At 56.1% G+C, this 25829-nt stretch overlaps 1 protein-coding gene across 8 annotated transcripts in view; it reads right to left on the bottom strand.

Annotated features, from left to right (window-relative positions):
- Positions 1 to 25829, bottom strand: part of GTF2IRD1 (GTF2I repeat domain containing 1) — a 78508-nt gene that overhangs the window by 6009 nt on the left and 46670 nt on the right. For 5 of the 8 annotated variants that reach the window (XM_006154990.2, XM_006154992.2, XM_006154991.2 and 2 more), the window contains 3 exons: positions 2945 to 3022; positions 2501 to 2693; positions 1271 to 1308 (listed from right to left, as the gene is read on the bottom strand). In XM_006154990.2, the coding sequence (XP_006155052.1) occupies positions 1271 to 1308; positions 2501 to 2693; positions 2945 to 3022 (309 nt within the window). The remainder of the gene's footprint in view (positions 1 to 1270; positions 1309 to 2500; positions 2694 to 2944; positions 3023 to 25829) is intronic. The other 3 variants (XM_014590318.1, XM_014590319.1, XM_014590320.1) reach the window with 1 other exon arrangement.

Raw genomic sequence — 25829 nt, 5'->3', positions numbered from 1 at the left:
ACCTAGCCCAGCCCACCTGAAGCGAGGTCAGGCTGGGCGCACGGGGCATCATCAGGCCAGTTGGTAAAGAAAAACCAAGCCTGGGACCTGTGATGAGGCTAAAAGGTGGCCCCAGAAACTGAAGACACTGGAGTCAGGAGGGGCCCGGGCTCTGAGCCAGGAAGGAATTTTTATTTTGAAGGAGATCCCACATGAAAAAGGCAGAGGTGATGGCTGCCACCCTCTGTCTCAGGCTGACCCAGGGACTGCGGCCACCCTGGGGTCACCATGAGACCCTAAAGATGGCCACAGTGGGGGAAGTGGTGGATGTGACAACATCTACCCTCTGAGCATCTGGCCCAAACTGCCCCCCGAGATCTCCCTGGGGCCTTCCATATTTCAACCTTTGACTGAGCGCAGCTCTCAAACCTGGTCACTCCCAGACCCCACAGTCTTGGTGCCACGCCTGACCCTTGCGATTGGCTTGTGATAGAAAGAGGAGATTCAGGCGGGGCTGCGCAACCCAGGCTATGGAGGTCCAGGTGAGCCTGAACCCATCTGGCTGTCAGGCCCTCTGATCTCAGGCTGGAGTGGGGAGTGCCCCAGTGAACTCTGTCACTGTCACCACTAGGCAGCCACACTGCAGCTTGTGATCTGTGGTGGCCTATGGTCCAGACAGAGGACCCTAATGGCAGGCTCCGGGCAGCCTCTGACTCACTAAGGGGCCTTCCTTGGCAAGTCCTCTCCCTCCCTGGGTGTTTCTCAGCTGTACAAAGGACAGGCCTAAGTCAGGGTTTCTTAATCACGGTGGGTCCATTCCTCCGAGTCCTATCCCACCATTGGGCCTTTGGGCCAAGTGCTCCCCCAGGGGCCTGCTGAGAGGTTCTGTGTGCCCTGTAAAGGCAGGCAGAAATCAGGGGTGGGGGACCCAGCTAGGCCTGGGCAGCACCCAATTGCCTTGCCCTTGTCAATCACATATCACTCCTCCTCTACCCAGGAGGACCCCTACCTGGGCTCCCCTCTCCTGGCTCCAGCCTGCCCTTCATTCTCTCTAGCTGATGTGACACTGGAGAAGGGCCCTCTCCTCTACAGGGCACCTGCAGGCTTCGGGGATCTTCTGGGGAATACTTGGCCTTGTTAATGAAGAGCTCAGGGTGGGAGGGACATTATATTCCCCGAGGTGGTCGGCCATCTATCACATGCCCACCTAGGCCACACCTGCCTGTGCCTTTTCGAAGGCAACAGACTCTGTCCCCACAAGGCAGAGGGTGACCTACTCGGCCTGACTCACCTGGCACCTTGGCATCATTGCAGATTTCTGCAAAAGGTCTGAAAAAGAAAGACATGAGGTGGCAGTTAGAAAGCCATGTCGTCCCCTCCTCCTCACCTGCTCCCTGAGTACGAGCACCATCTCTCATGAGCAGGGGGACAAGGGCCTGGCACTCATCCCCGGCCCTGGTATCCTTGTCCATCAAGCGAGGGTGTCGTCGGACCAAGTGATTAGAAATATGTGCCTACATTTATGAAAGCTCATAGCATTATTAAAAAAAAATTTTTTTTAGATTTTTGCCACAGGGCACATGCACTTGCTGGAGAGAGAGCTCGAGAGAAGAAAAGTGAGAAATCACCCCCCAGGGGAATGGTCACACTGGAACCCCTTCTCTTCCATTCTCCTCTCAGGGTTTTGGGGCACACATGCACTTGTGCCTGGTATGAGTTTCAAGCTGCCAGGTCTGGGATCTGAACTACAGTTGGCCAAGTGGAAATCTAGCACCTTAACCATTATGCCACTTGCTGGTTCCAATATCTTTTAATTGAGATTTTATTATCTGTAAGATTATTTATATGAGCCAAAATAAAAAGTAACCCAAGTGTCTGTCAGTAGAGGACGCCGTGGTCCATGTATACTAAGACTGATCGGCTGTTTTTAAAGGAATTAACACGGAAGTGGATGTATTCAAATATGTATAAGGTCAAAGTGAAGACAACCAGACAGGGAATGGCACGATTTATCAATATTTACTATCTGCTGTTAAATGCTGCATGATCTCAGTATCATTTTTCAAAGAGTATCTAACAGGCACATATGGAAAAGTAGGGGGCCAGAAGAGGCGGGGAGGTTGAGGCAGCTGGATCTCAGGTCGACTAACTGCATGGTTTGAGTCCCAAGCCAGTGGCTGGGAAAACATGCCGGGAATGTGCGTGTGTGCGTGTGTGTGTGTGTGTGTCTAAAATCCTAAAAAGAGAATGGAGAAGAAGAACTGTGCCACGGCCATTCCCCTTCCACTTTCCCGCTTTCTCTGGCAAGCACACATGCCCTATAGCCAAAAAAAAGAAAAAAGAAAAAAAAAGAAAGAAAAGAAAAGAAAGAAAAATAAAGAAAAGAAAAAGGGAAGTAGGGCCCAGTGGTGGAGGTGCGGGCAGGACACTGCCGAGAGCTGAAGCCGCGTGGGGTCCGAGCAGCACCCAGTCCCAGGTCCTCGCTGCCTCTCCGTCCTGCCCTGGGCCCCAGGGCACTCACTGGAGCTGGTTGATGATGACCATGCGCACGTGCTCCCGGGCCTTCAGGATCTTCTCCAGTCGATGGATGTCGTATGTGTTAGGGTTCCGGAAAGGGATGTCATCAGGCAGGCCGGTGACCTCAACGGCATCTGGGCTGTCTCGGATCAGTTTGTAAGGGACCAGCACAGGCCGGTTCAGGCCCAGGGCCTCACCTGGAGAGGTCAGAGTGAGGGGAAGACGTCTCCGGTCAGAGGTGAAGCCCTCTTTAGCTGGAATGCGGCGTGTCCCCATCCAGCAGCCATCGCCCCCCAGAGTGAGTGTAACAACCAACACACAGATGGCAGCAGTAGGGACAGAGCAGGTGTGTGCCCAGGGAGTGGCAGGCCAGCTGGGGGCACGGGAGGCCAGGCTGCTGCGGAGGGAGGGGCCTCGCAGGAGGGCTGGACCTCGCCCGGGCACTGACCGTATTTCTCATTGAAGAGCTCCTTCACTTGCTCCCGGAGGATCACCTTCTCCCCCAACCTGTTGGCGTCATCTTCATCTAGGAGAAGACGGGAGCGTGAGGGTCGGGGCCGGCGTGGCCACTGGCTGCTCTTGCTCCCACGCCGCGCCCCTGACTAACCAGGAGCAGTCTCTCCAGGATGGGCCTGCTCCCTGGCCGCCTCAGCTGTCTGTCTGTCCACCCGTCCATTCCACACATTCTGAACAGCACCCCCAGCTCAGGCCAGGCATGGGGCACGGAGGAGGAGGCAGGCCCTCCCCAGGAGCTCACAGACCAGAGCGGGTGTCACCTGGGCTCAGCTCCCCTGCCACAGTGCACGGACAAGGGAGACACAGGGCAAGGGTCAGGGTGCCCACCCCGTCCGCAAGATAAGGAGACCCCCTCAACCCCGAGAAGGGATGTTTAGACGGCCCTCAGAAGGCAGGAATCAGAGATGGATGGGGCAGGGGTGGGAGATGATACTAGGCAGCAGGACTCCAGGGTGAAAGGCAGTACCCTGGCCGTGGCTGAACTGCTAGGTGATTTAAAGGAGGCACGTGTGGAGGGCCCAGCGAGAAACCCGTGGCGGTCCTGCAGACCCAGGCTGTGCCTGGAATGTGGGGCGCCTTCTCCCTGCTGAATGCTCAGGGCAGCTCTTCACGCCCACTCGCTGCTCGGAGGGTGTTGCCCTGGAGGAGGGGTCCTGGGACAGCTTCACAGCAGCCTACGTACGGGCTGTTCCCAGGGCTGGGTTAGGGGAAGGGCAGGTTGCGCCATCAGTCAGTCAGCTCCTGCCCGGGAGGCAGGTGGCTACACTGGCTGGCCCTCAGGCTGGGGTGGAGCTGGAAGCTGGCAGGGAGCCAGGGCAGACAGAGGGGACAGAGCACACAGAATGGGCCTTTGGAACAAAACGACTTCTGTTTCCATCTTGAAAATTCTCAGCAGATCTCACTTCCGTTTAGGAGGCCAGCTCAGCACCGGGAACTGCATCTCCCCGGCAGGGTCTGTGTGTCCTGAGCTGCTCAGACCCTGCCCTGCCAGGGAGAAGGCCCGGTTTCCAGCGTGGGCCCCCCGCAGGGCAGGGAGCTTCATGCTCTGGGCCAAGCACTTCTCTGCCCGCCTTCCCAACCCCCAGCACTCTTTCACCACCTTCCTGTGCACTCCCCCGCCGCTCATGCCCACACTCCGGACTCTGGAATCTGGACATGCTGATCTCTGAGCTCCTGAAGCTTTCTGCAACCAAAGTGCCCATCTCCCGAGTCCCCCAGAGTCACCACATCCCAGACATGGTCCCTCTCCTCTGTCCCCACCTCAGACAGCAAAGCCCCTACTCCACAGCACCAAAGATCCCAAGCTCAGCACCCCAAGGACTATTCTCCCCACGTGCCCAGCACAGCTCTTCCGGATGGTCCTCAGGACCCGGGACACGGCAAGAATCGGCCTGACTGTGCCCCAGGCCCCAGGCATGCAGCTGTGACGGAGTCCTAGGCCCAAGGGCCAGCTTCTAGGGCCTGCAGGGAGGCAGCAGACATTCCACCCATCCCCTTGCCATGGAGGATTCCTCTGGTGGCAAGATTCTCACAGACACCGCAGTGCCCGCACAGCACGGGGACAGGACGGCCTGGACTGTACACCGTGTGCTGGACATTCTGCTAGTTTTCCAGACACGGAGGCGCAGCCAGGCTAAGCAACTTGCCCAAGGTCACACAGCACGAAGCTCCAGGAATGCTCTATCTGACCCAAGAGCCTTGGCACTGAGGCCTGAGTTTCCTGAAGTCTGTTTCTCCATCTGTAGAAAGGGCTGATCTTTAAGGTATTTCCCTCTAAATCTCTTGCTCTGTCCACCACAATCAATGTCCTGTCTTTGCCTCTTCCGGCACTGGGGCAGGGCTGGACTGGTAAGTCTGTACTTGACAAAGCTTGCCGGACTGTGGGGAAGTGGGCGGGCACCTCAAAGACCAGAACCTATAAGCCAAGGTCGCCGTGGCTGCTGGCCGTGGAGTGGCGGGTGTGGCTGTTCCTGCCCCTCCCACTCCCCACTGGCTCCTGCTGCCTGAGGGCACATGGCCAGAGACCAGGACTAGACAAGCCTGCGCCGCACACAGCCCCCCACCTTGGAGGGGTGACGCCAGGCGGCGGGGACAGAACTGAATCAGAACCCGGGGGTGGCGGGCTGAGCGGGGCTGGGTGCTTTTGTCAACACAGGTAAAGTATCCCTAACCCCAACATCCAAAATCCGAAATCCAAAACATTCTGAGGACTGACACGAGGCTGCAAGCGGAGAATTTCACACCTGACCTCCTGTGATGGGCTGCGGTTAAAACTCTACAATCCAAAACTACTTAGAAAGTTATCTTCAGGCTATGTGATCTGGTGTGTATGAAACGAGTTCAGTTTAGACCTGGGTCCCAATCCCAAGTGTGTGTGTGTGTGTGTGAATATCCAAAAAAAAACAAAACCTGGAAAAGAGTTTAGACCTGGGTCCCAATCCCAAGTGTGTGTGTGTGTGAATATTCAAAACAAACAAAACCTGGAAAAATGAAACATCCTGGTCCGAAGCGTTTCAGGTAAGGGACGCTCAACCTGCCGTCCCACGAGCACGCCTTGTCCATGGGACTCTCCCAGCTCAGCCTCAGGGGGTGCCTCCACTTCTCTGTAGCGGCTCTCGGGCCCTCCCATGGGTCCCAATCCCAAGTGTGTGTGTGTGTGAATATTCAAAACAAACAAAACCTGGAAAAATGAAACATCCTGGTCCGAAGCGTTTCAGGTAAGGGACGCTCAACCTGCCGTCCCACGAGCACGCCTTGTCCATGGGACTCTCCCAGCTCAGCCTCAGGGGGTGCCTCCACTTCTCTGTAGCGGCTCTCGGGCCCTCCCAATTCTTCGCTTTTACTTTAGAGGGAAGAGGGTTACATTTTTCTTCAAGGATGAGCTTTCCATTGAAATGGGGCAAGGCAGGCTCAGGGGGTCTGGAGGGAAAGACCCCTGCCCTCTGGGATCTCAGTGCTGCTCTTTGGGCTGTGTGGGGCAGAGACTCGGCCTCTCTAGTGAGAGCCCCTTCCCCCATCCCGAGCCTTGCCCCCAGGCTTGTGTCCCTGCTCCGGGCCTGTCCCGCCCTGGCTCCAGGCAGGGCAAGGGCAAGGAGCCAATCTGAATGGGCTCCAAGGTGCCCAGGCTGGCACTCAACCTCCTGGGGTGACTCATGCTGCTGTCGGGCCCGGGGCAGCTTGCCACGCACCATTAACCCTGAGGGGGAGAGCCAAGACCCCTGCTAACCCCGGGGGCCAGGCCAAGGGGCCTCTTGGTGAGCTGTGGGTGGGTCATGAGATCCCTTTCCTGGCAGAGCCAGACTCCTGCTCGCACCGCCACACCCCCACTGTCCAGAGCTCCCTGAGGACTGCCGTGGGCAGTGGCGGCCTTAGGTTAGGCTGGGGCAGCGCAGCTCCGGCAAGCCCGGCCGCCCCTCAGTGTGGTGTGCTCCGGCTAAACAAGGATCCGGAAACAGCCTCAGAGGGCTACGGAGAACCTCGGGGGCCAGGGGCGGGCATGGCACCGGGGCCCTGGCCACAAAGCCAGTGGTCGTCCAAGACTGCTGGGTTCCCACCCCGGCTCGCGAATCAGCTTGTGACCTTCAGCAAATCCCTTAACCGCTCCATTTCCTTATCTGTGAAGGAGCAACAGGACAGTGACAGCTCAGGGCTGCTGTGAGGACACGACTGTGGTGGCAGAGGACTCAGGACTTACTTCTGGCTGCTCTGAATGCCAGGTCAGCAGACCTATTACCACGGAGCTCCCCTGGGCCTGGGCTGCTGCAGACACTGATGGCCGTGAACGCTTCAGAATGCTCTCCCCTTGGAAATGTCAGTTAGGACTCACCGCAGGGTACGGGGTGTGCATCCTCAATACCCCACATGAACGCCTGCATGCCGTGGAGAGCAACGGGATCCCCAGGGTCAGTGATGGGGAACTTGGCCCTGGCCCAGCAGAGAACAAGGCAATCTTGACTCTAACCCTAATGCTGTGTGGCATTTGGAAAGTCACTCAACCTCTCTGGGCCTCAGTTTCTACATCCTCAACTGGGAATCCTGGCCTGTTAGGAAGATGTGTATCATGTACAAAAAGAAGCCACACAAGTTCAAGGCTGCGTGTGGAGACCCTCCTGGGGATGCTGTCTGTGCCCCTCTCATGAGAGAATGAAATAAACTAAGAGGAAAAAAAAAGTTTAAGGTCTCATGCCATCAAAGCCAAGTTACTGCTGTCAGTACTATGTCTATGCTTCAGTGACACTGTAGTCTAGGAAATGAAATGTTACCCAAGTGACTCTTTCGGATAACTGAAGTTTATTCTCTTAAGTACCCTGGGTTTATTTCATCTATTCTGGGAAGGGTTCTTTCTTTCTTTCTTTCTTTCTTTCTTTCTTTCTTTTTTTTTAATTGTCAGAGGGCATATGCACCTGCTACAGAGAGAAAAAGTACCCTTTAGTGTAGCATGGTTTTGCAATAATCCTTTTATTCCATCCCTCCAACCCATCAGGATTTGGGGCATGCACTCACATATGCTCTGCATGATTTTAAGGCTCCAGGGCCAGGACTTGAACCACAGTCAGCCATGTGGAACCTGGCTCCCTACACACAGACTTAACCACTGTGCTATGGGGCCGGCCCAAGATAGAAGATTTTCTGATATGAATCAAGCACCCTTTTCTCATTAAACACACAGGGTAGGAGGGGTTCAGCTGCCCTCATGACCTAACCCCAAAGTGCCATACAGAAAGTGCTGCAGAAGCTGTCTCTGCAGCTGGCCCGCTACCCGCTGCCCCTGGGCAGAGACACCCTGACTCATGAACAGGCTGGTCCCGCTGGCCTTTCTCACGCCTCCTCCTGCTCATTCCAGTTTTTCGGTCTCCTGTCTCTTGCTAAGGCAGGGGCCCTGCCTGCCCCAGCAGCCCTGTCTTGTTGATTCTAATCTGCTGTCTGTTAGCCCGAGGATTAACTGAATTTTGCCTGCGGGGAAGAAGACACCAAGCTTATTAAATCATTGCCAGGCTATGTACACAATTTTAAATCAGCTGGCTCGGGGTGATGCCTGGGGTGGCTCGCAGCCCTCTCTGGGGCACAGTACCAGAGGCTGGAGCAGCCTGGGCCTTCACTGCCAAGTCTGAGGTCTCCAGCACAAGTGGATGTCTTCATGTCGGTGTTTAAGATCCCAGCTGCAGCCAGCGGCAAGGTCAGAGCTGCCTGGAGGGTCAGCCTGTGATCCGTCAGGGGAGGGGAGGATCAACCCTCCTCCACTCTCCTCTTTTTCTTTCTCTTTAATACAGAGAGAGATTTTTACTATAGGGAGCATGTGCTCACTGGAGAGACAGAAAGTGAGAAATCTCCCCCCGGGGGTTGGGAGGTGACCACATCCCAATCCCTCCTCCTCTTCTTGGGATCTTGGGCACACATGCACATGTGCCCGGCCTGAGTTTCAAGGTGCCAAGTCCGGGACTTGAACTGCAGTGGACTACGTTGGAGTCCCGTGACATAACCATTATGCCATCTGCTGGTCCCCCTGAGAGAGAGAAACGCATGAAACCCTCCCTCTTTGTGGGGCCTGGTCATGGCACCCAGCTGTGGGGCGGGTAGGAGGGGGCAAGCCATGTCCCCCTGCCTCAGGCGCTGTAGACAGCACACAGTTCCCCTCCCTGCGTAACCTTCAGGTTCAGTTTTTAACCCCTGCCAGGGCCTGTGCACAGGTGTGCCAAGAGTCCTGTGGTCTCTGTCTTACGGATAAAGAAACCAAGGGTCCGTGAGGAGACCCTCTGCACATCCCGCGGCAGTGGGCCTGTGATCGGGAAGCCTGCAGCTTTCCTGCCGCCTCAGGCCTAGCCTGGGCATGGGATGTGGGTAGGCCCTGCCTTCTTGGTGGCAAGCTTCCACCTACAAAGGGAACCCTCTTGAAATGGGGCTGTGCTGGCTAAATGACTCCAGGACCCCATCAAAGTCATTCCAGACACACCAGAACTGTCAAACCCTCACATCCGAAATTACTGTAGGGGTGGGAGGGAGGCTGCTGGGTGCAGGGCCCACAGTGCTCTTCCTCTGCTTTTTAAGGAACCCTTGAAAGCCCTGGTGGGAACAGAGCCGCGGAGGAAGTGAGCGGTTATCCTCGGGTCTAGCCACAGCTGCTGACGGCAGTACATGCTCCTTCCAGCACAGTCCCCGCCAAGGGCTGCGGCACAAATGGAAACATACAGGGAGGGGCTGGGAGGTGGCGTGGTGGTTAAGGGCTCTGGACTCCCACGTGGCCGACCGCCATTTGGGTCCCGGTCCTGGCACCTTGCTTTCTCACTTTCCTTCTCTCTCACTCTGCCCCTTTCTGGTCAAATTAAAATAAGTAAATAAATAAAGTCAAATAAAAATAATTCTCTCTCTATATATATATATATATAGATAGATATAGATACAGATATATAAAAGAAACCTCCAGGGATCTCTAGGAGGTTCACAGGGTGGTGCCCCACCTCTCCTGGGCAGGACGCAGGACGATCAGGATCCCGGGTTGTCCCCGGGAGGGGAAGAATCAGGCCCTCATGCCCACGTGGCTCAGCAAGGTTTCCACCACAGGTTCACGAGCAGCACGTGCTCAGGCACACACGCATCACGTGTTCATGCTCAAAACCATCCGGCAGGATGGGGTCCCCAGGCCCATTTGACACATGAAGTAAATAAAGCACAAAGTGGTTTGGTGACTTGTCTACGGACACACAGGCAGAGAACGGAGAACCCAAGACTCGAACTCCTGCTCATTGAACACCTTCTCTGCGAGGAGCCTCTGCTAAATTCAAAGAACGTTGAGTGCAGAGTCTACTCGGGAGACAGGTAAGCAACCTGGCTTTGACCCTCCAGTGGGACACGAGCACCCTGCAGAAGCCTGGGCTCGTTGTGGTGAGGGAGCCTCTGCTAAATTCAAAGAACGTTGAGTGCAGAGTCTACTCGGGAGATAGGTAAGCAACCTGGCTTTGACCCTCCAGTGGGACACGAGCACCCTGCAGGAGAAGCCTGGGCTCGCTGTGGTGAGGTGTGGGTTGGGCCCTGGAGCAGTAAGTGAGGGGTCCTGAGCCAGGGAGGGGCTTCAGTCACACTCCGTTGTCCTGCCGCCTTTGGTCACAGGCGTCCACATGTGTGTGCATGGGAAGCGGGTACGTGGGTGTGAGCTGGGGGCGCTGCGGACAGCTGAAGCCTGTTTCTGTGCATCTGTGAGCAAGTGCATGTGTGAGTCAGTGGGGAGGGGAGACGTGTGCACATGCGTGTGGTCGGGCACTGCGTCTGTGCGTCTATGTTTAAGAGGCTGCAGCGATGGGAAATAAATGTGCAATTCAGTTTGGTGCTTGGAAAGCTTTCTCACGGACCCAAGAGAAACTTTTGCACATATTTAAAAGAAAACATGTTCAAGAGTGTTAACAGCATTCTTGCATTCTTAGGAACTACGAAGACATGGAAACAACCCACATGCCCGAGGCCAGGAGGGCCGGAGGAGGGATCCGTCCAGCGAGGTAGACAGAGACACTTTGAAGGGATGACTACAGAGCAATGAGAACAAAGAGCTACCGCAGCAGGTTTAGCAAGGAGTTAAGTAGGAGAACAGCAAGTCCCCGACCTCTGTTCCAAAAGTAAAAGAACGCAACATGAAGTAATTTTTGTTGAGGCAAACTTTACATGCAGCAAAACTATTTTTAAATCAACCTGTGAACAATGATTACATCAGGGTGAAGAACAGTCATAAAAGACTGTTTGGGGAATTTAAATATAGACTGGCTATTAGATGATAAAGAATTACTAGGTTTTATAACTATGATAACAGTATTGTGGGTAAGAGGAGTGTTCTTAGGCTATGTGCATGAATATATGAAGCATGAGGAAATTGCAAGAAATTGCAACTTATTTTAAATGGAGGTAACAAATGGTGTGTACGAGAGAGAGAGAGAAGATGGCAAACTGGTAAGAACTGGTGAAGCCACAGAAAGGTTTTGGGACCAGAAGTTAGCGTAATGGCTATGTCACTGAACTCCCATGTATCCGACCGTGGTTTGAGGCCCGGACCCGGTGGCTTAAACTCACGCCGGGCGCGTGTGCGTGCGTGCCCAAGATCCCAAGAGGAGAATGGAGGAGAAGGGATTGTGGTGTGGCCATCCCTCCCGGGGGCTGATTTCTCGCTTTCTGTCTCTCTGTCTCTCTCTGTCAGGCAAGCGCACGTGCCCTATAGCAAAAACCTCTCCCAGAAAAAAAAGCCACAGAAAGGTTTTACAAATAATCGTTGTATTATTCTTTCACTTTTTCCTGCAGTTTTGAAATCTTTCAAAATAAAATGTTAGAGGTAAAAGCTAAGATTCAAATATCTGTTCTCAAGAGAGAGGAGGATGGGCTTAGGGAGAGAACCGGGTGGGCGTTACTGGCTCTCTCAGATGGCCGTGGGGGTCATGGGGATTCATTGTAGTATTTCTTTTTCTTTTCAAGAGATTTTTGCTATAAGGTGAGTGTGCTTGCCGGATAGACAGAGAGAGAGAGAGAGAGAGATGGGGAGGCAAAAAGTGAGCAATCACCCCCTGGGGGGATGGCCACACAGCAATCCCTTCTCCTCTGTTCTCCTCTCGGGATCTTGGGCCCACATGCGCACACTCGCAGTGTGAGTTTTGTCACTGGGTCCAGGACTCGTACTGTAGTTGGCTATGCAGGAGTCCAGCAACGTAACCATTATGCCATCTGTTGGCCCCACTGTAGTATTTCTTAACAAGCAAGCAAAGGACTACGAGGAAGTGCAAGTGAGGGAATAAAAATAAATGAAAGCTAAATGCAACATGGTCTCCTGGACGGAATCCGGGAACATAAGGACATTAGTGGAAACATGAGTGGCATCCAAATATAGTTTGGAGCTGGGTTGACTGTATTGCACCAAGGTTCATTTCTTGATTTTGACAAACATGTTAACATCTTACGTGGGTCAAGGGGAATTTGAGAACTCTGCTATCTTTGCAACTTTATGTGAATGAAAAATTACTTCAAAATATAAAAAGTTTCATCAGTCACACTTGTTACAACGGTGAGAGTGGCTCATGAACCAGGGATCCTGCGGATCTGTCCAGTGCAGGAGGGCCCCTGTGGAGAAGGGCAGGGCAGGGCAGGGCAGACAGCAAAGCCTTTCTCCAGTTCTCTCAGGCTGGGCTCTGTGCACTCACCAATCCACCTCTGCTCCTGGTGGGTGGTGGGTGGCGGGTGGGCTGTAACCTGCTAGGGCAGGTGGTCTGTGCTCCCCCGAGGCCCAGATATCTGAGCTGCAGAACCCACAGAGGGTGCTGCACAGATCATGGATGACTGTTTTGGCAGCTGGCAGAGAGCTCTCTGGCCAAAGTCCCAGGCCATTGAGCTGCCAGACGCTTGGATGCAAACCCCATGTGAACTGATTATCGCCCACCAGAGACTACGACCGGCAATTTACAGTCACTCTTTAATCCTTGCGACAAGCCTGACCTCTTGGCACCAGGATCCCTGTTTTAAAGATGAGGAAACTGAGGCTCAGCGACCTCAGGGTGCCTGCCAAAGGCCACCACAGCCACCTGGTCAATCAGTGATGCTAAGATAAAGCCAGGTCTCTCCGACTCCTATGCACTGCATTCCCATCTGGAACAGCCCAGCACCTTCTCCAGGGCTTTCTCACAAACTCGTTTGTGACCCTAATGCTCCGACCTATAAGCTAGACTGGGCAGAGCCAGAGCCACATTTTGTCCTGCGGGTCAGGCCTGGGCAGAATCCTGAGGCAGCCACACCCACAGCCCTTCCCAGGTGAAGCCATCTCCTACCCTTTCCCCTCCCCTCCTTCACAGCCCCAGTGACATGGCTGACCAGGCCAGGGACAGCACTGACCAAGGGAGAAGGCTGGACCGTGGCCATGACTGGCCCACACAGAATGCCACCCACCCGGTACAAGCTGGGCGTCGGCGCCTCTCCTGGGAGAGGTGGACGGATTCGGGCAGCTGTGTGCACAGGCTAGGGCAGAGCGGAGCGCCTGGGTGGGGGCGGCTTTGTAGATGCAGTCCTCCGGGACTCGGGGCTGTCCAACGGACCACAGCAGCCGCACTACAGCCCATGGGATGAAAATGGATGCTCGCCATGGGCTGGGGGTTTTGCGTTTTCTTTTAATTGCCAAATGCGTGCATTCACCAGAGACAGAGAGAGGGAGGGAGCACCCCTAGGTGGGACGGGGTCACACCACTATCCCTCCATTTCTCCATCCTGCCAGGATTTGGAGCACGCATGTGTGCCTGGTGTTTTTTTCTAGCCACTCAGGCTGGGACTTGAACCAGTGAGCCATGTGGGATTTGGCTCCCTTGACCACTGAGCTGCTCTCTGGGGAGTGAACACACCCTTTATCAGTTACAAAGAAAGCGCTGTGAGGCAGCACACGTGTGGTGCACTACGCCACCAGGTTTGGGGGCTCTGTTATGGTGCCCTTTGTCTCACCCACAAATCCAGGTGGCTACCACGTGGGGCTGCCGGGCACAGTCAGACAGTCGATTCTCATCCTCACCCGCCTCCCTGAATCCGTCCTCTGCTCTGCAAGCCACGCTCATCTTTCTTTTTTTTTTTTTTTTAGAGGTTTCTTTTTTTTTTTTTTTTTTTTAGAGGTTTTCGCTATAGGGCACATGCACTCGCAGACAGAGAGAGAGAGACAGAGAGATAGAAAGCGAGAAATCACCCCCCAGGGGAGATGGTCACGCCGCAATCCCTTCTCCTCCATTCTCCTCTCGGGATCTTGGGCACACACGCACACGCGCCCGGCATGAGTTTAAGCCACCGGGTCCAGGACGTGAACCGCGGTCAACTACGTGGGAGTCCAGCGACATAGCCATTACGCTAACTGCTGGTCCCTGCCACGCTCATCTTTCTAAACAGTCCACCTGACCGTGTCATTCCTCAGTGAAAACCTGCTGAGGACCCCGTCGTCTTAGGAACAGCCCCACTCCGCCCGGCAAACAGGGCTGGTCTGCTGCTTCGGCGCCTCCCGCTTCTCCCCAGCTCTCTCACACCCCAGGCCCTCACCTGAGCTCAGGCAGCAGGTGATGGAGGCTCGGGCTCTCCGGCTCCATGGAGTATGGGGGAAGCTTTTTTTCCTGTCCCACCTCATGTGGCATCCCAAATGCTACATACTGGGCTTGCACCTATGAAGGTGAGCCCGCCCTGTGGCCCAGGAACCTGAGCCCTCAGGCCATCACCACTCTGTCTGGACCCAAGGTCTGATGCTGCTCAGGCAGGTCTGTGGGCCCTGGGGTCTTCATGGCAATGAGGGAAGAGGGGAGAAGGACAGCACCCCTCCTGTTTCCCTCCCGCCTCTCCGGCTCCTCCCTGTCTTCCTGACCAGTGAAGGACGAGGGGTAACAGGGCTCCAGTTACTGCATGTTCTCACGGATGACCTCATTCTGCTTCAGGGCTTTAACTACCAGTTACACACTCACGATTTCCTAAACTGCACCTCAAACCCTTGACTGCTCCCCCCCTCATCTGTCCTCCCGGATACTGCTGGGTGGCAGCTCAAGCAAGTTGCTGCAGTTGAGGGCTGACAGCCCACCTCCTCCCCACCCAGCTCCCCTGCACCTTGCCCACCTCGGCAAACAGCTCTCCATCCTTCCAGCAGCTCAGCCCAAATCCCCAAGTCAGACATGACCCTGCCATTTCTCAAGGCCCACAGCGCCAAACTGTTGGCTTTAGCTACAAAACACAGAGTCGATGACTCACCACTCCCGCTGCCCCCAGCAGGCCTGGCCTGGATGATTACAGCCTCCTTACATCTTTCTCACTTCTACCCTTGTCTGTCCTCAACCCAGCAGCCAGAGGGATCCTTTTAAAACAGGTCGGATCCTGTTCTTCCTCCGCTCAGAACTGCACTGGCTTCCAGCTCACCGGGAACACAAGCCAGCATCTTTATCTGGCCACACACGATTGTCCTCCTCATTTCCATCTTATCTCCTGCCCCTCCCCTGACCTTCCTTGGGTGCCCTGGCAGGTGACCGCAGGGCCTTTACCTGCACACTCCACCTGCAATGCTCTTCCTGGCCCTCATGGCTCACTATCGCCCCCTTCAGGCCTTGACATGAAGGCCTCCCCTTGGCCATCAACTATGTAACACTGCATTGCTCTAAAAACCAATCGTGGGCTCCAGCTGCCTCCTATTCCTCGGCGCGCATATCTAACACGTCACACTTTGTAACTGTCTATTTATGCACTGCAGTCCCATCAGAATGTAAGCTCTACGAGGCAGAGTTTGTTAAAAAAAAAAAAATCAGGATTGTTCAAACGCCCAGCACCCAGGGCTGGGCCCATGGCCTACTGGTTAGGGGAGCCGGATCCCATATGGCTGACTGTGGTTTGGGTCCGGGCCCCAGCAGCTCGAGAAGTGCCAGGCACGTGTGTGTGTGCACCAAATCCTGACAGGATGGAGAAATGGAGAAGGGACTGCGGTGTGACCACGTTCCTTTAGGGGGACACTTTCCCCCTCTCCCTCTCATTCAAAAAAACAAAAGGCCCAGCACCCAGCTCCGTGCCGGGGCCAAACCTGCTGAGACCTGTGACTGTCCTCTGCAAGGCTAGGGCTGCCACCAGACCCCTCTGCCAGAGGCTGCTAAGAGCTCCCCTCCCAGCCCAGTAAGCCAGATTGTGCCCTGCCCCTACCCTTCCACTGCTGCGGCTCAGACAGCTTCTGTTCGACACAGGGTCCCGGTCACCCTTGGTGCTGATCTCGTTCCAGCCCACATAAAAGCTTGGGCTGTTCCTGTCAGCATGGGTGGTCTCCACTGGGGACAGTTTCTGGGAGGCTCTCTGGAATGTTGCAGAAGACCCTGGGGTGCCTTCCCCCACATCCTGTTCCCTTCTGGGGTCTGTGGAGCCATCTGAACGCCACAAGAACCCTGAGGTTCCCTTTTCACATGTGGAGGGGCTGGAGGGGGCTGCAGTGACAGCCTCCTGACACCCCCTCACTCATGGCCCATTCTGCCACCTCTGAAGAATGGAGGCTCCCAGCCAACTCTGGGCCCGGCGGCGGGGTGCCTGCCCACAAAGGCCTCGTTCCTGCCCGGCAGATGCCAGCTCTCCCTGGGAAGGCAGAAGGGAGATCATTACCGAAGCCTAATTAACAAAGGAAAGCAGAGATAATTAAGTGGAGAAACATGTGGCTGGCGCTGGAATTGTGATATCTTTAGAAACTCGAGAAAGGCTGGTTTTATTTTGAGCTCTCAGAGCATGGCAGGGCTAGAAGGGGGGGTGTGGGGGCGCTGAAGCAGGAGGCAGGGGCCAAGGCAGCGTAAGACGGGGGACAAGGGAAGGGACAGGGAAACACACACCGGTCTCCCAGCAGAAGGTAAGAGGGCCGGGGGACCATGGAGGACATTCCTGTCCAGGTGACCCCAAGAAGAGGCTCATTTTGAGAGGAAACGGAGGCTCAGAGACATTCAGCTCACTTATCCGTGGTGGCAGATAGTAAGGTAACTTCAGGATCACGCAGCGAAGCAGCAGCGGACATGGACCCTGCCACTAGTGACGCTGCCCCGGCCTCCTCAGGACCTCTGCCGAGGTCAACCCCACCCTGGCATCCAGGCCCAGCTCTGGGTTCCCCAGGAAGACCGCCCCACATAGCACCTGCTGGGTGACAGAAGACCCCACAGGGCAGAGGCTAGCAGACCCAAAGGGGCCAAGACAGTGGCGCCACCCCGTGTGGGGCTGGGGCCTTCCCCACCTTGCACGCGCTGTCCACTGGGCAGGCAGGCCCTGCACCCACAGCCGAGCTTCTCAAGCTGGGCCTCGGACAAGGACGGCGAGTGTGGGGTGAGCAAGGTGGACTATCCACTTTTCTCGGCAGCACGTCCTCTGACATATTTCCTTAAGCTGGGACTAGAGTGGAAAATTCCAAGTAGACTACAAGGGGGCTTCCGAGGCAAAGCTGGGGCAGCTGGCAGGGTGCGCAGTAGGCCGCGGGGCTGTCAGCAGGAGAGCTGGTCGTGGCAGGGTCTGAGGGGTCCGGCCCACACTGCAGAGCCCCCCACTCCCCCCATGCTCCGGCCTGGCCTTGCCCCACATCCAGCCATCCCTCAGGCCTCTAGCCTCAGAGGTGCCTCCGGAGTAGCCCTGAGGAAGGCAGATGTGGGGAGGGGGAAGCCAAGGCCCAGGAAGGTGAATCTGACATGCTGGAGTCACACAGGAAGTCCCCAGCTCTGCTGTGGGAGGGGGTGTGGGGGCTGCTGCAGACATCAGAGAACAGAAAGGCCTGGGTCCTGGGGAGGGTTTGCCCAAAGGGGAGTCAGGGCGGGCAGCTGGGCCTGTACTGGGGTTGTCTGGTTCCCAGACAGGGGAGGTGCTGTGGGCGGTGGAGGAATGTGCTTCCGTGGGTATGGGCGTGGGCGGGGAGGCCCCTCGCTGCTCTTAGAGCCCCTGCTGCCCTCTGGGCTGAGCTGGCCACAAGGCAGGCTGCTCCGTCTCAGACTCAGGTGGTTCTGGCTGGAGGAGCCCTGCCTTCTCCACAGCGGGCCCTGTGGGAAGCAGCCTCTCTGGCGAGTGGCAGCTTAAATGCCTCCAGTGACAGAGAGCTCGCTCCTTCCAGAGCATTTTTCAAAATCACCGCCAATCAAGAACAATTCTAGAATGTGCATTTCCTAGATCCCTCTAGTTGCCCAGCTCTCCTTCCCCCTCTTCTGAGTTTTCAAAATAGCGGCCTCAATGCTCCTGATGCTCCTCCTCCCCTCTGCTCCTGCTTCCTGTCCCCCAGGGTCCCTTGGTCCCAGCTCTGCCAGCTCCAAAGTCCTGAGTGGTGGGGGCCTCCACCCCCATCACCGCCCTGCTTGCTCTAAGCACCACCCAGCCCTGCCAGCTGCACACACGTCCCTGATGTCTCACAGCTCAGACCCAGCCTTGGGGACATCCCCCTTCGGGAACCTTCTGCCCTTCTCACACCTCGCTGCCCACTCAGGTCTCCCCAAGCCTCTGTGACTTCTCTGCCCCAGATCTGCCTTCTCCAATCCACCCGCAGAGGGGGGGTTACCATGGTAATCTGAGGCCATGTATGCCCGACCCTGTGATTTCGGTGACTGAAAGACCTCCCATGCCATAGAGAAAGCCTGAGTCACTGACATTCCAGTCGAGGTCCCTTATAATTCTGGTGGCATTCCTTTTGCTACCCCCATTCTCCCGCTGGGAAGAGCAGTCCAACGCTCTCTGGCCCCGCTGTGCAGGCTCTGGAACGGCACAGACCACGGTGTGACATGGGCCTTGTGCTGACCATGTGACTTTGCCTCTTCCAGCCTTAGTTGCTCAACTGCAAAATGGGAGGCAGTGACAGTGGCCTCTCCCTCGCAGGCTTGCTAAGAGGTGCCCACAGGGTTGTGTGCCTGGGGCACAGGGGCACTTGGCAAATGCTGGAGGGGCTACGTCAGCTTCTCTCCGCAGGTGCCACCTGATCCCCAGATACCAGCTTCCCAGCAGGAGAAGAGCCAGTCTTTGCAAGGGTGGCACTGCATTTGCATGAGGGACTCTGCCCTGCTGCAGAAACCAATGCTGCTCTTGTCCTATTTCCTGGGGGTGTCACACCTTCTCAGTGCCTGGAGGCACCTTGACCTCCGCCTCCTCCCTCAGGCCACACCCTAGAGCTCTCAGTAGCTAAAGGCAGAGGCGCCCCTCAGGGTGTCCACAGCCCATGTCCTTTCCCATCTTCCCAGCCCTCCTGCTAGAAGTGACCCAACAACGCTTCAACTGCAGAGACCGTCTGTCATCCTAGTCCCTCCCTGAGGAGAGGCAGAGGGGGGGTCTTGAAGGCTCTTGGCACCTCGGCCTGGCCTGCCATTCTCCCACCCACCTCCTCTCCCCTCACTCACCTCTCCCTGTGAGTCAGATAAACTGCACTGTAGCTACCCCACCTGTAAGGCCCTCCTGCCAGCCACAGTGGCTCCCGCTGCTCAGACACTGCTCTGCAGGCTGGGACCCCACGGGAGGTCTGGGACGATTCTCAGTGCAATGTAAAGGCTGGGTGTGGCAGCCCATCCCTGGGTCCCAGCGCTGGGGGCCTGGGTCCCAGCGCTGGGGGCCTGGGTCATAGCAAGATCCCGTCTAAGAAAACGAAAACCCGGCACGAGTGTCCAGACGGTGGTGCGGTGGTCAAACCCAATTCTGTGCGAGGCTGACCAACCTGGGAAGGTTCTGGGGTGTGTCTGGAAACTCCCTGTGTGCGCCGGGCACACACATGCCCGTAATCTGGACCCGGCTAAAGGTGGGGCTCACAGTGTTGAGACCTTACTAGGGGTGCTTTCTCGGACTCTCTGGCTGATGGAAGGAATCATAAACCTAAAAACAACCACCAAAACACCCTTCTTTCCACCCCCAGTTCCCTCTCCCCCCACCCCCCTGTAAAGTGATCTGTCCTCTCACTCTCACCTGAGCCCACTGCTCCACTCGAGTTCCCACCACTCTGACTGCTCTTAGCCTCGCCAGGGCTCCCACGGCCTTGCAGAGGGGGTTGGCCCAGCGGACCCCTGCACTGACAGCTGCAGATTCAAGCTCCCGGGTTTCCCACCTCTCCTGGGAAGTGCTGCTCCTGGGAGGCGCTGCTCCTGGGGTTCCTTCTCGCCTTCCTGACACCTAAGTGCTGCAGGGCCCTGGGGATCACCCTTGGGCCCCTTACCCCTGTCCATGCCCGTATCTGCTGTGGCCCAGCTCTATGACTTAAATGAGTTCAATTCCTTATGGCTCCCAGCATGTGTCCCTAGTGGGACCCCTCCCTGACCCATGTCTAACCACCTGTTTGACCTCCCCACTTGTCAGACCTGCCTACGTCGGACCCTGGCCCAGCTGTCCTCACCACAGTGTACAGTAACTGCCTCTCCAGCTGCCTTTGTCCTCTGGAACAAAATATTTTTTTTATTTTCTAGTTTATAGGGTGTCTGCATTTGAGAGTGAAAAAGTGTGTGTGCGTGTGTGCGTGTGTGTGGCCATGTTGCAATCTCTTCTCCTCCATTCTCTTCTTGGGATTTTGGACATGCACACACACACACGTATAGCTTGTTTACAAGCCGCTGGGTCTGGGACTCGAACTGCACAGTCAGCCATGTGGGATCCAACTCCCTTATTTTCCATGCAGCCTGTTGGCCCCTACAATTTTTATTTTTTATTTTTAATTGCCAGAGGTACCTGTGCTTGCCAGAAGAGAGATGGAGAGACAGAGAAAGAGAGAAAGCACCCCCCACATAGGGCACGGTCACACTGCATCCCCTCTCTTCCGTTTCTCCACCGTGTTAGGATTCAGGGCACCCGCAGGCACCTGGAATGCTTTTCAAGCCACTGAGGCCGGGATTTGGCCCATGGTCAGCCATGCGGGATCTGGCTCCCTCACCCACCAGGCCAGGCCCCTCCAAAGCAAAATCTGGACACCTTCTCTGACCTCACAGTCGCACCCACACCCTCGATGTCTGCAATCCCGTCTGCTCTACTCCAGGGCCTCCGCGGACTCCTGGCTCCATCCTGGGCCTCTCTAGGCTTCGTGCCCTCCCTTCTTCCAGGCCTTCACTCCCGTACCCTGCACGGCCCCACCTCTGTCACACGTGTCTCCATGCCACTTGTCACTATCGACCATGATACTTGTCGTTCTTTATTTATCCATCTTTCTCACTAGGATATAAGTACCACAGGGCAGAGGGTTTTTTTAATATTTTTTACTATTTTAGAGCATCTTGCCTGGCACAGAGCAGGCACTCAATAAATGAATGCAAAGAATTAACTGTAAGCATGCTGGATGCATGTGTGTGTGTGCCCAAAATCCTGAGAGGGAACGAGAATGGTGGGACCAATCCTTCATCCTTTTAAAAAAATTAACTGCGGGACCAGCGGTTAGCGTAACGGCTATGTGGCTGAACTCCCATGTAGTTGACCACGGTTCAAGTCCTAGATCCGGTGACTTGAACTCACTCCGGGCGCGTGTGCCCAAGATCCCAAGAGGAGAATGGAGGAGAAGGGATTGCGGCATGGCCATTCCCCCTGGGGGGTGATTTCTCACTTTCTATCTCTTTGTCCCTCCATGTCTTTCTGGCGAGCGCATGCACCCTATAGCAAAAACCTCTCAAAATAAAAATAAATAAATAAATAACTGTAAGCTAAAGGATGACACGGGCAGGACTGATGTTATTGCAGCTGGTAGCCAGAAGGGGGCAGCAGAGAGCTACCCAGTGTGGATGGGAGGCAGTGGGGTGGAAAAGAGGGCGCACAGGCGAGGAGCAAAGTCAGCTTGGGTTTCAAAGCAACTGGGAAAGACCTAGATTCAGACTCACTATGTGCACGCTGTGTGACCTTGAGAAAGTTCCTTAACCTCTCTGAGTGTCAGTTTCCCACTGGAAGTCGGGTGTGGGGAGTTACATACAGTAACCTGAGCGGACTCTGAAAGCGTGCTGTGGACGTAAGGTGTCCAGCGGGAGGGGCTGCCCAATGCCTGCAATTTGGGGCCACAAAATTACATAATTGTGATGCAGCCTGATGAAGACTTGTTACAGAGATGTTAAAGACATGGGAACACACTTATAAGGTTAAGTGTGTAAATTTATAGCCAAGAACAACAGTGAAAAGTAAAATTAATAAGCCTGGGGGAAATCTGGAAGAAATACATTATCATAAAAATAAACAGCCATCTGGGCCGTTGGATTTCTGTATTTTTCAAATTTCCATCCTGAGCATATATTCCTGTTTCCCTTTAGGTTCTCAGGACCTGCTAGAATGTTCTGTGGCTGTTATCACACCAGCCACCTGGGCACAAGGCCTCTCCTTCCTTAGTCACCACCCCCTTGCTGTCCTGGTGCTGTTGGAGCAGGGTGGGTGATGCCTGGCTCTCCAGAGTCGTCCTCACTGCACAACAGCCCTCCTGTGCCCTCCTGCACTCGCCCCCGGTGTCTGATGACCTGTCACCCTTGGTGCACGGCTGTTCCCAGAGCTAGGTGCTAGGGACCCTGAGGGCAAACTCCTGGCCCTGTCCTTCGCGTCTGGCTCTCTGGTCCCTGGCCCAGGGCCTCTACGTTAACTCCACCACTGCTGCATGGCAGCCAATGGTGTCCAGGCCCCAGGGTCGAGCGGGCTAGCCCCTGGAAGGCCACGTGCAGCTCACTCTGGTCCAGCGTGGGCCCAGCCTCAGCACTGCTCTGCATTCCCAGGCCCCTCCAGTCAGGCCTGGCTCCTCTAAGCACCCCCCTATCCTGCAGGAATCCCACACAGCTACTGGCCCACAGCTCCCCTGATCTGAGGCCTGAGATCCCACCTGCTGCCTCCCAGGCTCAGGCCAAATCCGACTTCCTCTCTAGCTGGGTGCCTGCTGACCCCTCGGCACGTCAGTGCAAACAGGGCCACTAGACAACAGCAGGGAAACTGAGGCCCTGAGAGTGCTATACCTAGTTGGGACAAGCCAGGGCTTCTAGGTGCTGGGACCCTGCGGGCAAACTCTCCATTCAGAACACAACTAGCCTAGCCAAGTGCAGGTTCAATCCGAGTCAGTCTGCAAACACGCCAGGTGTGCGCATAGGCGTCTGGGATCCTGCGGAGCTGAAGGGCTAGGCAAAGGGATTGCAGTGGGAAGATCCGTCTAAGGTGCTTCTCTTCCTTGCACACATGCTCTCTTTATCATTAAAAAACAAAAACAAAAACTGGCCCAGGAGAGGCTGTACCCTTGCCCTACACTGGGCTGGCCCCAGTGCTAGGCGGCATCGTGACAGCCTCATACGTAACAACATATTCTCAAAACATTAATATCCTTTCTCCCATCTCACCTTGTCAGGTGGTTCTGTCAGGAAAGGCTTCCACAGAGCCCCGATAAGTGACCTAGAAAATCTCAGTGCCATTCTTACCTGCATCCCCCCCTCCCCTCGTCACAGCGTGATCCCACTGACTGGCCTTTAAGCACAGACCTGCTCATTCTCGACTCTGGTGGTCAAGGCTGTAGGGGTGGGCCTCATCGAAGGGTCCAGGCCCTGGTGGGTTTCAGCTGGCAGGAAAAGGCCCGACTCTCCCAGTTGAGAGCTGGCTGTCCACGGATGTCTTATGGGTGCCAGTGTGGGCAAGGACTCCACGGGCCCCTCCCCTCGCTTCTCGGCCCTAGGAATCCTTCCAGAACTTGGACATGAGCCCAAGGTGACGGGGAATTCTAAACAGACCTGGGTTTGGTTTCTGCCATTCTGTAATGTGGGCTGTGGCCGGAGACCAGTTCAATTTTAGAAGAATAAAGAGAAAGCTTACAAACACATCTGACTTTATAGACGAAGGTCCGTACCATTTTTAGGAGGGGACAAAAGAAAAAGGAAGAGGCCCCTGGCAGTTTCCACCACGCCCAGGGTAAGTGCTGCTGTCTGGGATGCCGTGAAATGCTCTCCTGGGCTTGCTTCACCCCCGGCTACCGCCCTAGGCACATGGAGTGGCTGCTCAGTCCCCTGGACGCGTCTGTCTTCCCTCGGGCCATGCCCTGTGTCATCACCATGCACTGCCCTACTCACCTCCAAGGCCCAGCTCTTAACACCTCCTCCAAGAAGTCTTCTCAAGCCCCAGGAATACCAAGAGCAACTGCCACCCCTACAGACTGGTCCAGTCTGAGGGCTTTACAAACATTTCCCTCAAGGATGGTGGGGAAACCCAGTCCTCCCCAGTTCACCTAGAGCTGCCGACCCCAGACCACCTGGCAAGGCAGGTGAGTCTCTGTCCACCTTACTGGCAAGGCAGTGAAGCTCAGACTCACCCAGCTAGTTCCAGGGGTACACAGATTTGAACAAGTGTGCTTTCCTGTGGCCCACATGCTGCCTGGACCCACTCTCCAAAGCAGACTACATGCGGCCCCTCCACAGGCCCGGGGCTCCTGCTCGACTCACTTGGAATCCCAGGCTTCCGGGAGCGTCAGATGGAAGGTGTGGGAGCTGCCTTTTTTTTCTAGGGTGGGAGCAGCACTGAAGACCCCTGGGTGACCTCTCAGAGCCCCTGAGTGCCTGGACACTGTCGCAGCCCAGGGTGACAAGTAGCATGGGTAAGCAGAGAGCTGGCCTGCCAGCCCAGCTGCTGACACCTGGTGCCGGGTACCAATGCCTGGAAAGGCGCTGGAGGGCCCCTCTCTGAGAGCAGGGCCAGCACCACCTCCTGTGTCCTCTTCCAGGCAGCCTTCCACCCTCCACACTATGTGGGCAGGGAAGGCACGTTCAAGGTCTCCCTCTGCACAAAGAGGAACCAGAGGGCAGGCTGGCACAGAGATGGGGGCAGGCAGCCCCCATGGGACGATGGCTGAGACCCAAGAAGCTGCTTAAACGGCACGATGAGCCAGTGCGCTGGAGGGCAGCCCTGCTCGGTGATGGAAGGGCCGAGAGCTCTCTGGTCTGCCACAGGGCTGCTGGACCACCCGTCGGCCTCCAGGTTTCTCCCAGAAGCCTGACCCTCCACTATCCAGCGTCCCTCTGCATTAGACAGCCGTCATCGTGGGTGCTCCCAGATGGAGCGCAGGGAGAAAGACCACGGCCGCCTCCTTCCTCCATAGAAAGGCAACAGTGCCAAGTGCTGAACGCACAGCCTGGTACCCATCAGGTGTCAAATAACTTTCCAAACTCACTTAAAGACGTGCATGCCTCGGAGCAGGTGTATTGCCAGGCCTCTGAACAGAGGGTCTCTGGGGGAGGTGGGAGGGGCTGCAGAGGGCCAGCCAGTGGACACCTCAGGCCTCTGCACCCTCCATCAGCAGAGGAGGCCTGCCCCACCTCCCCTGGGCTGTCCAGTACTGACGCCAACCCGGGCAGATGCCCAGTCAGGACGGGCCAGTGGCTGGACCTGACTCGCACTCTGAGGCAATGCCCATCAGCCTGGAGCTAGGCAGGCCTGAAACCAGACAGGGTCATGGGGCCCCTGCCATGGGGCAGGCAAGGTTGCCACAGGCCACTCAACCATGGTTCCAGAGCCAGGCAGGTCCAGAGCCTGCCATGGGGTGGTGAAGGGGTGTCCTGGCCCAGTGGCCAACGAGAAGGGAGCTCCGCAGGCCACAGGCCTGAGCTGCCTGTGAGCACCAGTGATCCCTCCCCCGCCTTGGGGAGCTGCCGCTGGCCCGGCCTGCCTCCTGGGGAAACCTCTCTGCTGTGTTCATCCTGGCTCCGCCTAGTCCTGGACCTGCCCTCAGCCCCTCCACGGTGTGGGAGAGCTCCGAACCCCAGTGTGCCCCTTCAGATCAAGGACTTGAGACCACCAGCCCTGGGACAAGTGCAGGTCACTCAAAGGCTAAGCCTCAGGTCTGAGGAGAAAAGGAGCTGCCTCCCTGCTCGTCGCCCTAAGCCCAGGGCAGCCTAGCAGAACCCCGGGAGTGTGTAAGCGCACACGCATGTCCAGTGAAGGGCTGACACTCCGTTCGCGGTCAATCTGCCATGGCCACTGTTTCACTGCTGATCCTCCCATCATCCGGCCACTTTCACATCTCTGAGCACCACAGGAAGCTAGGCAGTGTGTCCCCTCTCCCCTTGTTCAATGGCCTCGAGCCCCTCTCCCAGAAGTCCACCCAGCCAGGCCTGGGCACAGGACGTGAACAGCTCCTGGGAGCCCAGAAAGCAGGGGATAGTCTCCCCATGGCGGGTGAGGGTGACAAGTGTGACGTGACACCAGATCTCTCTGCGGCAGGCTCCCATCCTGGGCATTGCTGGACTGCTTCCCCCATCCCAGTGCATTGTGTAGCCCCCCCCAAGCAGGGCGTGGGTCTGGCCAGACTGCACGCTGCACACCAAGACAGGGCTACAGGGCTGGAGAGGAATGGGGCAGGGCGGCGCTGGGCAGGGGAGGGGGCCATGTTCGGCTCTCATATAGGCTCAGGT

Source organism: Tupaia chinensis, unplaced genomic scaffold (genome assembly GCF_000334495.1).
Source record: "Tupaia chinensis unplaced genomic scaffold, TupChi_1.0 Scaffold000429_1, whole genome shotgun sequence".
In the NCBI taxonomy this organism is placed as follows: Eukaryota; Metazoa; Chordata; class Mammalia; order Scandentia; family Tupaiidae; genus Tupaia; species Tupaia belangeri.
This window is presented reverse-complemented; position numbering and strand designations above follow the sequence as displayed.